The sequence below is a fragment of the Danio rerio genome, chromosome 23, assembly GCF_049306965.1.
Source record: "Danio rerio strain Tuebingen ecotype United States chromosome 23, GRCz12tu, whole genome shotgun sequence".
In the NCBI taxonomy this organism is placed as follows: Eukaryota; Metazoa; Chordata; class Actinopteri; order Cypriniformes; family Danionidae; genus Danio; species Danio rerio.
Genome location: NC_133198.1, coordinates 36,892,273 through 36,905,023, shown reverse-complemented (window position 1 = coordinate 36,905,023; position 12,751 = coordinate 36,892,273). Strand labels below are relative to the sequence as shown.

Here is a 12,751-nt window from a genome sequence, read left to right as displayed (position 1 = left end):
ATTAATCCAAACCAAGAATCATCCTTCTTTAATTTCACTCTTGAAGCAAATAAAATAGCCTCTGTTTTACCTATGTGTTAAAAAGTTTATTATCCAATAAGCAGTGTACAGTGAACAAATTTCTTAACTGTGAACTCATGATTTCTTCCAGGGCCCCTGTCTTGATGAAATACTAATACTGCGGCATCATCAGCATAAAGATAGAGTTCCTGTGAACATGCTCCTTTTAAATCATTAATATATATAAAATAAAAAAATAATGGACCCAAAATACCTCCTCGAGGAACTCCACAATTGATTGATAAGGGAGCAGATAATACACCTTTTGTCAACTCTCTGGCTTCTATCATCCAGATAGGACTGACTCCACTATAGGGACGCTTTATTAAACTTCCTTTAACTTATTTAATAAAATTGGATGGTTTACAGTGTCAAATGCCTTCTGGAGGTCAAGCAGCTCCATCCCACATTATACAAACAACAAAGCAAAGCACTAATAAAAAGGCCATTAACACTGTATTTTTTATATATTTTTGAAAAATTCAAGATCCTGTAATCCCACAAGGCGCTTACCCTTTCTTAGTATGCATACTTTCACATATATTATTGAAACTGTTGAATATCTATTTCTGCATTGTAATTTGGTTAATCCTTTCTGGTCTGATGTGGACAACTGGAGAAAACTTTATATTTCAAGGTTTCCTTTCGATTTGCTGGAGAAATTTGGAGTACATTTGGACAACAAAGATGATGACTTAATTGCAAATCGTTTACTCAATTTACTTAAATTCTTCATCCACAAATGCAAAATTTTGAAAACAGCTCCTCAATTGATTGTGTTTAAAAAGGAGTTTGCCACCTATGTAGAATGTTTAAAAATAATGAAGGGTGAAAGGGCTAAACAATTGTATGGTATGTTTCTAAAATATGGTTTTATTCAACCCCTTACAGAGTTTTAGTTAGTTGTCTGCACGGTATGTTCTTTTTTTGTTAAGTTATTTTGTAAGTTTTTTTTTTCTAATTTCATTGTTTTCATATTTGATTCACTGTATATCTGACATGTCTCAGTCAGTAGGTGCAAAATTATGTTTGGATTGAGTTTGGCCTAAATTGTTATGGTTTTGAAAGGCAAAAAAAAAACCTTTCACATATATTTATTTTATTTAAATTTTGTGTTTTGTACACCTCCCTTCTTTCATTTTGTATTGTTCTGTACTTTGTTTTTTAAGCATAAATAAAATGTTTGTTATTATTTGTAGGGTTTACTGACTATGAGTGATTGAAATAAGGAATGTATGGCTTTATTTTGGTGAGAACCACATAGTGTATCTTTAGGGTTTAACAAAGAGAGATTTTCTGAATAGGAGTATCATAACAAACATTATAAATATATTTCTTTATTTTTGTCTTTTTTTTTACTTGCGCGAGTACTTTTATTATGAAATGTCCTCAATCAGTACATCTTCCCCTAGTGAGAGGGAGTGAAATGACACCCCTTTTAACACAAATTTTAATCTCTGTTCATTGTTGTCATGTGTTTTAATGGGCACATATCATTGATTAAGATAATTCAATAATTACTCGCCAGTCTGGAACTTAAATGAGCGCGTTTGTCTTTTAACGTGACACAGTGTCCTCCTCCGGTCCAGCTGGCGGCAGCTGCACCTGTTCGCGCGGTGCCACATCAGAACAGCGAGTCCTCCCGCACACCGGCAGCTTATGAAAGCTTCACCGGTTTAACCTCAATCGGTAGCAGAGCAATCGCCGGAGAAAGGGCTATTGTTTTACTAGATGTTAATCTAGAAGTCGAAATATGATATGTGCACTACACTGATCAAACGCAACGCAAGGATTTGACCGCTGAAAAAAAGCGGCCGACTCATTTATTCACGGAGCCTAACGTTCGAGATGACAGCGCGCTCTTGGTTATTGTCGTGTTAATCGAGATCTTCGTTATTAATTTTAAGCTAGAGTTAGGTTAAGCTGTGTTATTGATGGCCGTGTCGGGAGGCGCGCGGAGGATCCCGATGGGTGTGCGGACATTCAGCGAGTTTCTGGAAATAGCGACTGTCGGTCCGTGTCGCTCCAGCAGCCCGTATAAATACAGAGAGAGAATACAGCACTGGTCCATCAGGTAATTTACATGTCCATTTCAATAATTAAATACATTTTATACTTCTTATATTTGATGTGTTGCTGAACAAAGCGAGATTATAACAAACAACTATACAATAATTACCATGGTAACCGTAGTTTCCGCTGAAATACTATTTTGTTATTAATTTTTATTGCTGAATCCAGGAACAAAAATAACAGTACATAAAACACAATATCAATCAATAATTGGCATAGACTAAAAGCACATTGCAATATGAAACAATTCAAATATTAACATCATTATAGAAAGGGAAAACAGTAAAGGTTTTTGCAGTTACAAGTGTTAATTTAAGATTATTGAATGAAGATCTTAAATGCAGAGCATATTGTGATAGTTTTGAAAGCTTTCTTATTAGTCGATGCCCAAATCAACCTTATACACTTCTCCCCAAAGGCTGGTTTACTATTTGTGAATGCCGCTGAAATGCTATTACTACGGTTGTTAATTGAAAAAGTGTATAAAACAATAAATCTATAACGTTATTTAAATGGTGGGCCATGTGACCACAATTTTGCTTTAACAACTGTGTGGCTTTTAGAAATGTTTTAAAACCTCAATATTGTTAAATGGTACTGAAAAGCTACAATAAAAACACTGTACGAGCTTATTTGTTCATATGAAGTAGGCTAATGGTAAATAAAACGAGATTCTGAAGCGTTTTACTCTTTATTAATATGCTCTGCGTGTATTATAGAATATGATTTTGTTTGCACAGTAAGACTTAATCATGTTTTGTGTTTATTCTGTGTAGTTTACCATGGCTGGGAATGACTCATATTTGTTTAACTTCCCTGTTAATCATAAATATTTTATTGTACCATGGAAATTTCATGTTTTCTTTTTAGTTAAAAGGTGTTGCAGTTTGTATTAACTGCAGTACAGAAGTAAAAGCATGTGTGCATGAAAACAATAAAAGTAAGAAATCCTATATAGGAAAAATTATAGCTAAAAAATTGTATGTGTATATTAGACATGGGACGATAACCGTTTTAAGGTATACCGCGGTTTGGAAAAGTCAAGGTTTTAAACCCGTCAAAATGTTCTGTAATACCGTTCCTTAGGTATGTGTAAGATATTTTACATGCCTAGTATGTATGTATGTTTATGTTTTATTTTATTTATATATATATATATATATATATATATATATATATATATATATATATATATATATATATATATATATATATATATATGTATGTATGTATATGTATATGTTTTAAAAAGTACAGGCATTGGAAATGTAGCAGATGGCATGCTTGTTTTTTTTTTCTATGTATGCATTTTTAGCAAATATAGGAAATTCTTAACATTTTATTTTTAATTCATAGTTGAAAAACCTAATTTCTGTTTACTTTTGCAGACTACTGATGACATTTCTTCTAAATCTAAAATAAAATGAGCCAACATAACTAAAAAGCTACCATGTTTTCAGACATTTTTGTAATTATTTTCAATTTTAACTTCAGAAGAAATAGGAAAGCAGTGTTTTGTGGTATATCTGATTTCGAATTACAACAGTTGAAAACATTTGTTGTTTTTATATATCATTATTATTATTTATTTATTTATTTATTTAAATTCTTTTAATTGTTTTTCCAAACTTTTTTCTTTTTTGCGAATTTACTATTTTGAAGAGACCATGATGGACCATATCGTCTTTATCTCATACTGTCTTTCTTTACCTGATGTTTTTTTACACACCAGATGTTCCCTCAGTACTGTATGCAGTGTATTCAAAATACCCTTGTTTTTGTTTTTTTGCTCTCCTCTTTCCTCAATGTCAGGCACCTGTCCTCCTGCGGGATCTTAATGACTCGCTATCCACGGGCTCTCTGTCACTCTGAAGTTGAGTTGACCCCCACTCATCACCGGCGATCCTTCATCAGCCTCACCAACAAGAGAAAAGAGTATTCAGAGAGGAGAATATTAGGGTAAGTTGACTAATTCAGGGTATGGTTATGATTACTGTGTCGTGTTTGATCCTGAACAATGAGCCGCCCTTCTTCCAGTTTGGTGGATAAAGGCAAGCTTTTGTGGTGTTAAATAATTAACCAACAGAGCTGTATTGATTTAGTGGAGGCAGGATGGTTGTAAATATAGATCTAAATCAGGGAGATAAATTAAGAGCCATTAAAGGTGAGAAACAGAATCAATGGTGGTACTAATAAAAGTAAAGTAGAGTACAACAAAATCTGCATTGAATAGAAGGCGATAAATGAATAAATAGGAAATGCAGCTTTAGCTTCATCATTACAAGTAGGCATTTTAGTGCATTATTGTTAGTGTTATTTTTAAATGAAAATACTTGCACAATATTGTTATCATGCTAAATAATACTGTGCATGAGGGCTGCGCGAGTCTGGCAAAAATGTGAATCACGATTTTAATTTTTTTTTGTTGCTTAAAATAGAGATCACGATTTTCTCATGATTCTGTAAATGTAAAATAAAGGTTAATATGATTAGCCTATTATTATTGTTCATTCTCAAACATGGTAAACCAACAATAATAATTGGCCTATGTGTAGCTCTACTGCTGCTTAAAGTGCTCAGTTTTGTACAGTCATTATTGTGGACTTGAACAGACTTTCAATATGTCCTGTTTGTTAATTCACAGTAAAATGATGCCATCAGAATAAGACTATTCATAATTATAAAGTTGAATTATTATGTTTGAGACATGTGCTTGTCATCTGTCATTGACAACATTATTAGACCATTTGTTTTTACTGGTAAAATGAGACATTTGTCATTATCAGATTCCTTCTTTCATTATAATCAACATTGTAGGCTAGGGTTGTTACTGACACAGTAAACATTTATTTTCATGCACAAGACTTTGGGCTCTATTTTGACGGTCCATGTGCAAAACGGAAAGCGCAGGGCGCAAACGCATTCAGGGGGTGTCAGAATCCATATGTGCTAATATGAGGACGGTAAAATCCAATTTGCGCCGTGGTGCATGGTCTAAAAGGGTTGAGTTATAGATGTGTTTTGAGAATAAACCAATCAGAGTCTCATCTCCCTTTAAAAGCCAGCTGCGTCGCGCCATGAGCGCATTTGCTATTTACAGGACGTAAAGCAAGTTCACTTTCGCTTTTGCTCTCGTGGAAAGGGAAACCTTTACGCAATTAGCCTATAAATAATTAATATCTTTTGTTAAGCGCAAAGATTTGTTTCAAAACCATTTCTAAATTCAGTTCTAATTTACAGCAAACGAATAAATGAAGAATAATAATGAAGTGTGGTCAAAATACTAAGTTATTTACAAATACACCTGTTATGCCCCATATGGTCTAAAACCTGACAGGTGGACAAATCTAAGCTTGTTTAAAAAAAACAAATATAAATATGGATATAATAAATAATACTGCTAATAATAATAACATTATACAAAAGCAAATTATTATGAATGAACTGAAAAAGCCCCCCGAGATGAAGGATTCAAGGCAGTGGTTTTTAAATGCATGTAGGCTAGAAAATAATGTTTTGTAATATTTTAATTCTTTACATTTATATCCTATATATATATCCTTATTATATCCTATATATATATATATATATATATATATATATATATATATATATATATATATATATATATATATATATTTAATATTTTAATTCTTTTTCATATGTTAAGATATTTGCGTATTGCTCTACATCTTGTGTGTATTAAGCAGTGTGCAAGCGAGGCGCACAACTAACGCGATCTGCGCCGGACTTTAGACCGGGTTTGTTCTGGTCTAAAGAACAGACTATTACAGTTTCTCAAAATGGCAACGCGCCAAAACACGCCTGCTTTTTCAGACCAGAACGCCTATGGGCGCACATGAGCGCAAATGGATTTGCTATTTAAAAAGCGTGGCGCAACACCTCAAAATGACCCTTGCGCCAAGCTGAAAGTAGCAAATAACAATTGCGTCACGCCTTGGTCACATTGCGCCGGGTGTATGATAGGGCCCTTGTGTTCACTATAAAAGTAAAAAACATCAAATGCTTATCGTAATCATAACTCTAAAATGCGATCTGATCATTTAAATGATGTGCGCACAGATTTGACTTTAACTTCCGGGTGGGGCTCATGGCTGCTGTCACTGTGAGAAAAAACACACACATGCAAATCAAACCTCCCGCACGGCTCTCAAACGATCGCTCTGTGCAACAAACTGAACGTTATTTACAACTTCATTACCTGTTATTCACAGCCTATGCAGGTTGTGTTCAATCAAGTAGGCGTCATGTGTGCACACGCGCGTTCTCGAAAGTAGACAGTGCGTCATCTCACTTGTGATTTCGCGGCCAAGAATACATCATTACATAAAGACAGAAATGACATTTTTGGGTGAATTACACTTTTAACGCTATATGAAGGTGTCAGTGTTGCTGTGAAGACTACCTTGCTTCTCTCCTGAACTTGAAAACATAATTGGCTGAATAGTAGAAAAAGCAGAAGATTGTGTGTAGGGTCGATTCGAGATCGTGATTTTTTTGTTTTTCGATAAATCATGCAGCCCTACTGTGCATTATTGTGTCTAAATTTATTATAATTTTAAGATCATATTTTAGCTTTAATGGAATAAATTTACGACACCATATGTAACATGCTGCACAAGAGAAATGAGTATTAAATATAAAGGAAAAAACATGAAATGTTTTTAAAATGAAATGTATAACACTAATGTCTGTCCATCTTTTTAATTGATTTCTAATTTATTAAAATGCCATGATAAAAGCTTTAGCAATTATTATCCTGTATAAATTTGATACTGCCACATGCCTACATTTATATTTTTCTTCAGATTTTAAAATATTTTCATTTTTGAAGTTTATTTGCTTTTTTAAATAGAAATATCCTAATATTTCTGTTTAGATTTCAATTATTGTCATTTCTGTTTCAGTAAGTTTGGAGCTTAACATTCACATTTAGTTGCAAAGGCATAATTTATAAATAACAGTGGTGTAACGGATCACGGTTGTTCTGTGATTTTTTTTTTTTTTTTTTTTTTTTTTTTTTTTTTTTTATGGATCACAACCTATGGTTCGGAACACGCATAACCTGTGGATTAATAGCCTAATTTTCTTTTGTAGAATAATCCTAAATTTGTAACGATCAATTCTCACATCATTCAAATCACTAGTATGAATGCATTTAGGCTTTCCTGTAAAATAAAATGATGATGGAGTAGCTGTGGTAGGTTATTCGGGATGAGTTTTTTTTTAAAGGTGTTTTCTGTCACTACTTGTTTAGCCTGCATTAATGCGTTTAGTGTTAGCCGCACGATTTAAAGATCAGGATCTCAACACCCATGTAACATAAATTATAAATGATGGTGATTTGGATATGTTTATTATCCTTCGAATCGCTGCATTCAAATCAGTGTTTGAAAAAACAAAAATCAAGAAAGAGATTCAGTCTTTAGTCTTTTGAGTTAGTTATGGAGTTACAAACAGTTAAATAATTATGAAGTACTGGAATAACAGTTTATATTTTAGATAAAAGCACTGATGTTTATGATCAATATTAAAATAACCGTCATATGAATTTAACAACACTCAAAAATGAAAGTTGTAGCCAGCAATTACATAATTTAACCAATAGGTGGAGACAATCAGCCATCAAAAATATCCCACTGAATAATTCTTCAAAAATGATCCATCTAGCAATGAAACATGATATTTTATGAGTGAATAACTGTATCCTTTATTGAAAATTAGATTATAAATAAATTATTAAATTAATATTAACAAATTATAATGTTAGATTTCTACATTTAGCATCGTCAGCAGTAGTAGTAGTAACAGTAAAATTTTCACTGACATTTTACAATTTATTTTTATTCTGCTGATTATTTCTTCTTCTTTTTTTAATTAAAATTACAGGTTCCAAGTTCTGTTTGTTTAAAACCAGAAGTGTTTTGCTGTACTGTTTTTGTAGTAAATGGAAAGCAAATGACATTTGTCTCCTCCCTTTTTTTGGCTAATCCCAAAAATGGTCCAATCTGTGACCATAAAAAACCCATAATGTTATCCTAACTGTAAGATTTGTGATTCGTTACACCACTAATAACTAATATTGCTATAATTTGTAATATTTGATCCTATATATTTTCCATGGGCACATTTTGATTTTGTCATTTCAATCTCTATAAAAATAACAGCATTTTTATCTGAATTTAAATGAAAAATGTAATCAAAAATCTATTTAAATCCTTTTTTTATAAAAAAAACATCAGATACTGCTTGATTGTGAAACTGCTCAAGTTTCCTCTATTTTGGTCTTCAGGTACTCGATGCAAGAGATGTATGAAGTGGTGGCCAATGTGGATGACTACAAGCACTTTGTACCGTGGTGTAAGAAATCCCAAACCATCATGAAAAGGGCCGGTCATGCCAAAGCCCAGCTGGAAGTGGGTTTCCCTCCTGTTGTTGAACGTTACACTTCAATGATAAGCCATGTTCGTCCACATCTGGTCAAAGTAAGTCATCCTGTGTGCTTTACAAATTCTTCAATCTCTTCAATGAAAGTAAATCTAAGATTTGATAATTCAATTTTACCTGTTCCCATTTCAGGCGGTGTGTTCAGATGGTAAACTCTTCAATCATTTAGAGACAATATGGCGGTTTAGTCCTGGCATTCCTGGCTATCCTCGCACATGCACAGTTGACTTCTCTGTAAGTACTGTTCACACTAATTTTGCTTCTGGGTAAACTTCGATAAGCTCCACCCAATTTGGTTACTGTTGATAGGTCTACTTTGAAAAATGTACTGTAGAACATTCTAAACTGGGGATTTCTTTGAGTGTTGTTTTAGTCTAATTGAGATACTACTGCAGTGTTTATTCATTCGTTTTCTTCTACAGTAAGCTGGAATAAAATAGATTCATACATATATTCAATTTGTTGATGTTTATTTTATCTCCCTGTGTGTGTATACGTGCGTGCGTGCGTAAACGTACACGTTGTTTTGGTAATACATTTTTTAATGTGCAGTCCAAACATGCAAGACTTTAAATGAACTTAAATCAGACATAAAAGCAAAAGCATGTTAGACACTAGACAGGAGTGGTGTTTTAGTATTTTATTATAGTATTACAGTACTGCTTCTGTTTAACATATGTTAATCACAGTTCCAACTTTCAAATCATTTACTTGTTAGTTTAGTTTTAAGATTAAGAGGTGTACTAACTGCTGCTGCTTTCAGTATGGTTATAAATGTCACCAAAAATGGTATTCAAGCTCACACTGGTACCATTTAACACTAATTAAAGCACATAATTAGTTCCTGAGGTGATCATTATCATAGTAGTTTATGCTGTTGTTTAACAATAACGTCACAGAAATTGAAACTGTTTCTACAAAAGAAATTATGCGTGTCATGGATGGTTACTGTTATAACATGGAAAATATATTATTTACTGTGTCTTGCGTCGTGTATAGTTAGGACTAGGCATGGGACAATAACCAGTTTAAGGTTTACTGCGGTTTGGAAAAGAAAACCACAATTTTTTTGTTATACCGTTTCTACAGTACTATTATTTATTGATCTTTTTTTTTCCTTATGTGTTTTTTTTTTTTTTTTTTTTTTTTGGACTATTTTATTTAGTTTTTTTAGGACAACAGTATCTACAGCAGAAAATTATCCTCAACATTAAAAAGCTACTGGTCAGTTCATGATTTAGGAAGCATTTGAAAAACAAATTGCTTTATAAACCAACATCCAAGCATGGACCTGAACAGGGCCGTGGCTTAATTTAGCCCCTTTCACACAGTGATACCAGTAAATATCCGAACAATTTACGGAACGACTTTGCTTGAGCAGACCTTGAAGGTAAACAAACAACGGCTCATCAAAAGCATCTTATCGATAATTATTTACACAGTTGGCATTAAGAAGGAGCATAGAAACATTATCTGACTAACATCTCGCAGCTAAATGCGTCTGGAAAAATATTTAAAGGCTTTTATTTTCATAAACCGCGCAGACGTGAATGCGTCTGAGTGTTCTGATTGGCTAAACTAGATGTCTCACATCAGCACGTTCTAGACGTGGACCGGTGTTTTCAAAAAGGGCCTGTACACACATACAGACCTTTGCGAAAAATTGCCGGTAAATTTCCAGAAAGGTCCGTATGTGTGAAAGGGGCTAATGTTTTTGAACCTAATAAAGGCCACAGAAGTCTACAATTTACATTAATGATTTAGCCTGACATGTTTACTGTCCCAAAATATTTTCATTTTTTCTGAAGATAAAATATATATATTGTTCAATTGGGGAAAAAATTTGTGTTAGCACACACTGTCAGTGTTTGTAAGCAAGTTCACTTACCATGTCATCATTTCCTCTCTGTGGTCACTGGTTCTCCTCAGGTGTCGTTTGAGTTTCGTTCGCTGCTGCATTCTCAGTTAGCGACGGTGTTCTTCGACGAGGTGGTGAAGCAGATGGTGGCCGCGTTTGAGCGACGAGCAGGCAAGCTGTACGGGCCCGAGACGAGGATACCACGAGAGCTGATGTTTCACGAGGTTCACCAAACGTGAGGTGCCCCATTACACTGGACTCGCCTGCAACTGGAACTCACAAAACTCTCTAGACGGTTATCACATCACTAGATTATATCGGGATGGTACAATAGATACCATGTACTTTTAGACAACATTACAGTTCCAAGTATTGCACCTTAAAGCTATTTTGTTTTTCTTTTGTTTGCTTATTGACTGTGAATGAAGAATAACTGATTTATTGCAGCTCTGAACAGTAAAGATGAGGTGTAGAATTGGAGAAATCCTCTCGTTTACTAGTTCTGTCTGACTATGGGTTCGCTGGGGCCAAATCTGATGAATTTACTAAGCTAAAAGGAATATTTCAGGTCAAATCTGTCAAACGCTGTTGATTTCCACTGGAAATAATTTCAATTTGCACCTCCGTTTTTAAAATAATAACAGCACAAACATTGCCCTCTTAGTTTTAAAGCTGAATTATTTTCTGTGGTAATCAACACAATGCAAAACACACAGATTAACCAGGAATATTCCTTTTAAAACAGGTCTTCTACAACTATATCTATAAATAAATATAGTAAGAATTCATATGCTTGAATTGAAGCACGATGAGCGACTTGACTTTCACTGCACTGAGTTTATTATAATATTCATCTCAAGAAGTCGGTGTGACTCCAAACACAACTGTAAATATACTGAATATGAGCTATACAGTTAAAGTGGCATCAGATATTTCTCCCAGCTAAATATTTATCCTTATAGACAACAACAACAAAAACTTTTGTTTATAGAAGTGATTTATTGTGATGAAGGTATATTTAGCATGCTTTTGCTTTCGTTAGATGCATTCATGCGAACTCAGGGCTTTGGAGAAATGAAATGTAAGACTTCTGCCTGTTTTTTTTTTTTTTCCCTAATAGTGATCCCAGTTTGTGCCTGTTGATGTAGACGTGCCATTTCTGTTTTGTCGCTACGTTAATGTCTGTTGAAACACTACTGTATTCACTTATTGTGATTTCTCAAAACGCTACAGTTGGAAGCCTAGCAAGCTTTTTCTTTATCTGTTTGTTTTTATTTTATGAGATTTTATTTTTAGCCATTTCAATGCCTTATCCAAGTGTTCATGGCATTTATAAATGACTCCACATACCGTTGTAATTGTCGAATGCTAATTTATTTGTGCTGTATCTCAACCTCCTGTCCGAGAGTCTTCCACAGAAAAAAAAACACCTCCTTCATTTCTAAAAAAAAACAAAAAGATCTTGTTAGATGTCTGTTTAGTGAAAATGTTTGCTTGAAAAACTGTGAATCAGAACCAAAGAGATGATCAGTGCTTCAGAAGATCCACAAGAGCACAGTTTTAGGAACAACGTCTCGCTGAAATGAATGTTATCTGTAAACCTTTATTCTCTGTCAGCAGGCCTGTCATCAGTGTTATAACCTTGCACAAGCATTTCTTTTAATTTGAAAACCTATAAATTTATTTACCAACAAAACTGTTGTCTTGTTTTACTTGATCCAACTGGAAATTCTTAAAATGGCAACTTTTTGGTTCAGCCAAAAGTTAAACTACAGTCATTATTTACGCACTCTGATGTAGGCATGGGCCGGTATAAGATTCTAACGGTATGATAACCTCGGATAAAAATGTCACGGTAATGTGATTACTGCTCTAAAATATTTTCTATTTTATTGTCTGGGTAAAAAAACTAAAACTTTTTTTCCCTTTTAAACACATTATATTTTATTTTGAGAAACATTTCAAATATTTTGGAGCAGTAAACATGTCAGGCTAAATGAATTACTGACTTCTGCTGTCTTCATTTGTTTTTTTACAACTTAAAATCGCATCTTTCCTGCTGGAGATACTGTTGTTCTAAAAAACAAACCAAAAAAAAGTAAACAAAAAAAAATATACACATACTTTAGGAACGGTATTGCAGAAAATTGACAATTTTAAAACCTGGACTTTTCTAAACCGCGGTAAACCTTGAAAACGGTTATCGTCCCATGCCTACTCTGATGTTTTTCTTTCTCAGGTCACACAAGGAGAAATTGAGTCCTCCTACATCCTTTATAATGGATTTTTTTT

General features: G+C 33.7%; 1 protein-coding gene across 1 annotated transcript; it reads left to right on the top strand.

Annotated features, from left to right (window-relative positions):
* The first annotated feature begins 1,624 nt into the window (after nucleotides 1–1,624).
* coq10a (coenzyme Q10A) lies at nucleotides 1,625–12,155 on the top strand. The gene is made up of 5 exons (XM_009297030.4): nucleotides 1,625–2,134; nucleotides 3,946–4,092; nucleotides 8,447–8,639; nucleotides 8,734–8,835; nucleotides 10,531–12,155. Exons 1-5 carry the CDS (start codon nucleotides 1,995–1,997, stop codon nucleotides 10,696–10,698), a joined length of 750 nt encoding a protein of 249 aa, XP_009295305.1. The 5' UTR covers nucleotides 1,625–1,994; the 3' UTR covers nucleotides 10,699–12,155.
* The last annotated feature ends 596 nt before the right edge of the window (nucleotides 12,156–12,751 follow it).

Excerpts from the sequence above, each read along its gene's own strand:
- coq10a (XM_009297030.4), top strand. The coding sequence starts at position 1,995 with ATGGCCGTGTCGGGAGGCGCGCGGAGGATCCCGATGGGTGTGCGGACA. Across the intron at positions 2,135-3,945 it reads ATACAGCACTGGTCCATCAG|GCACCTGTCCTCCTGCGGGA; the intron begins GTAATTTACATG and ends CCTCAATGTCAG. Across the intron at positions 8,640-8,733 it reads TTCGTCCACATCTGGTCAAA|GCGGTGTGTTCAGATGGTAA; the intron begins GTAAGTCATCCT and ends TTCCCATTTCAG.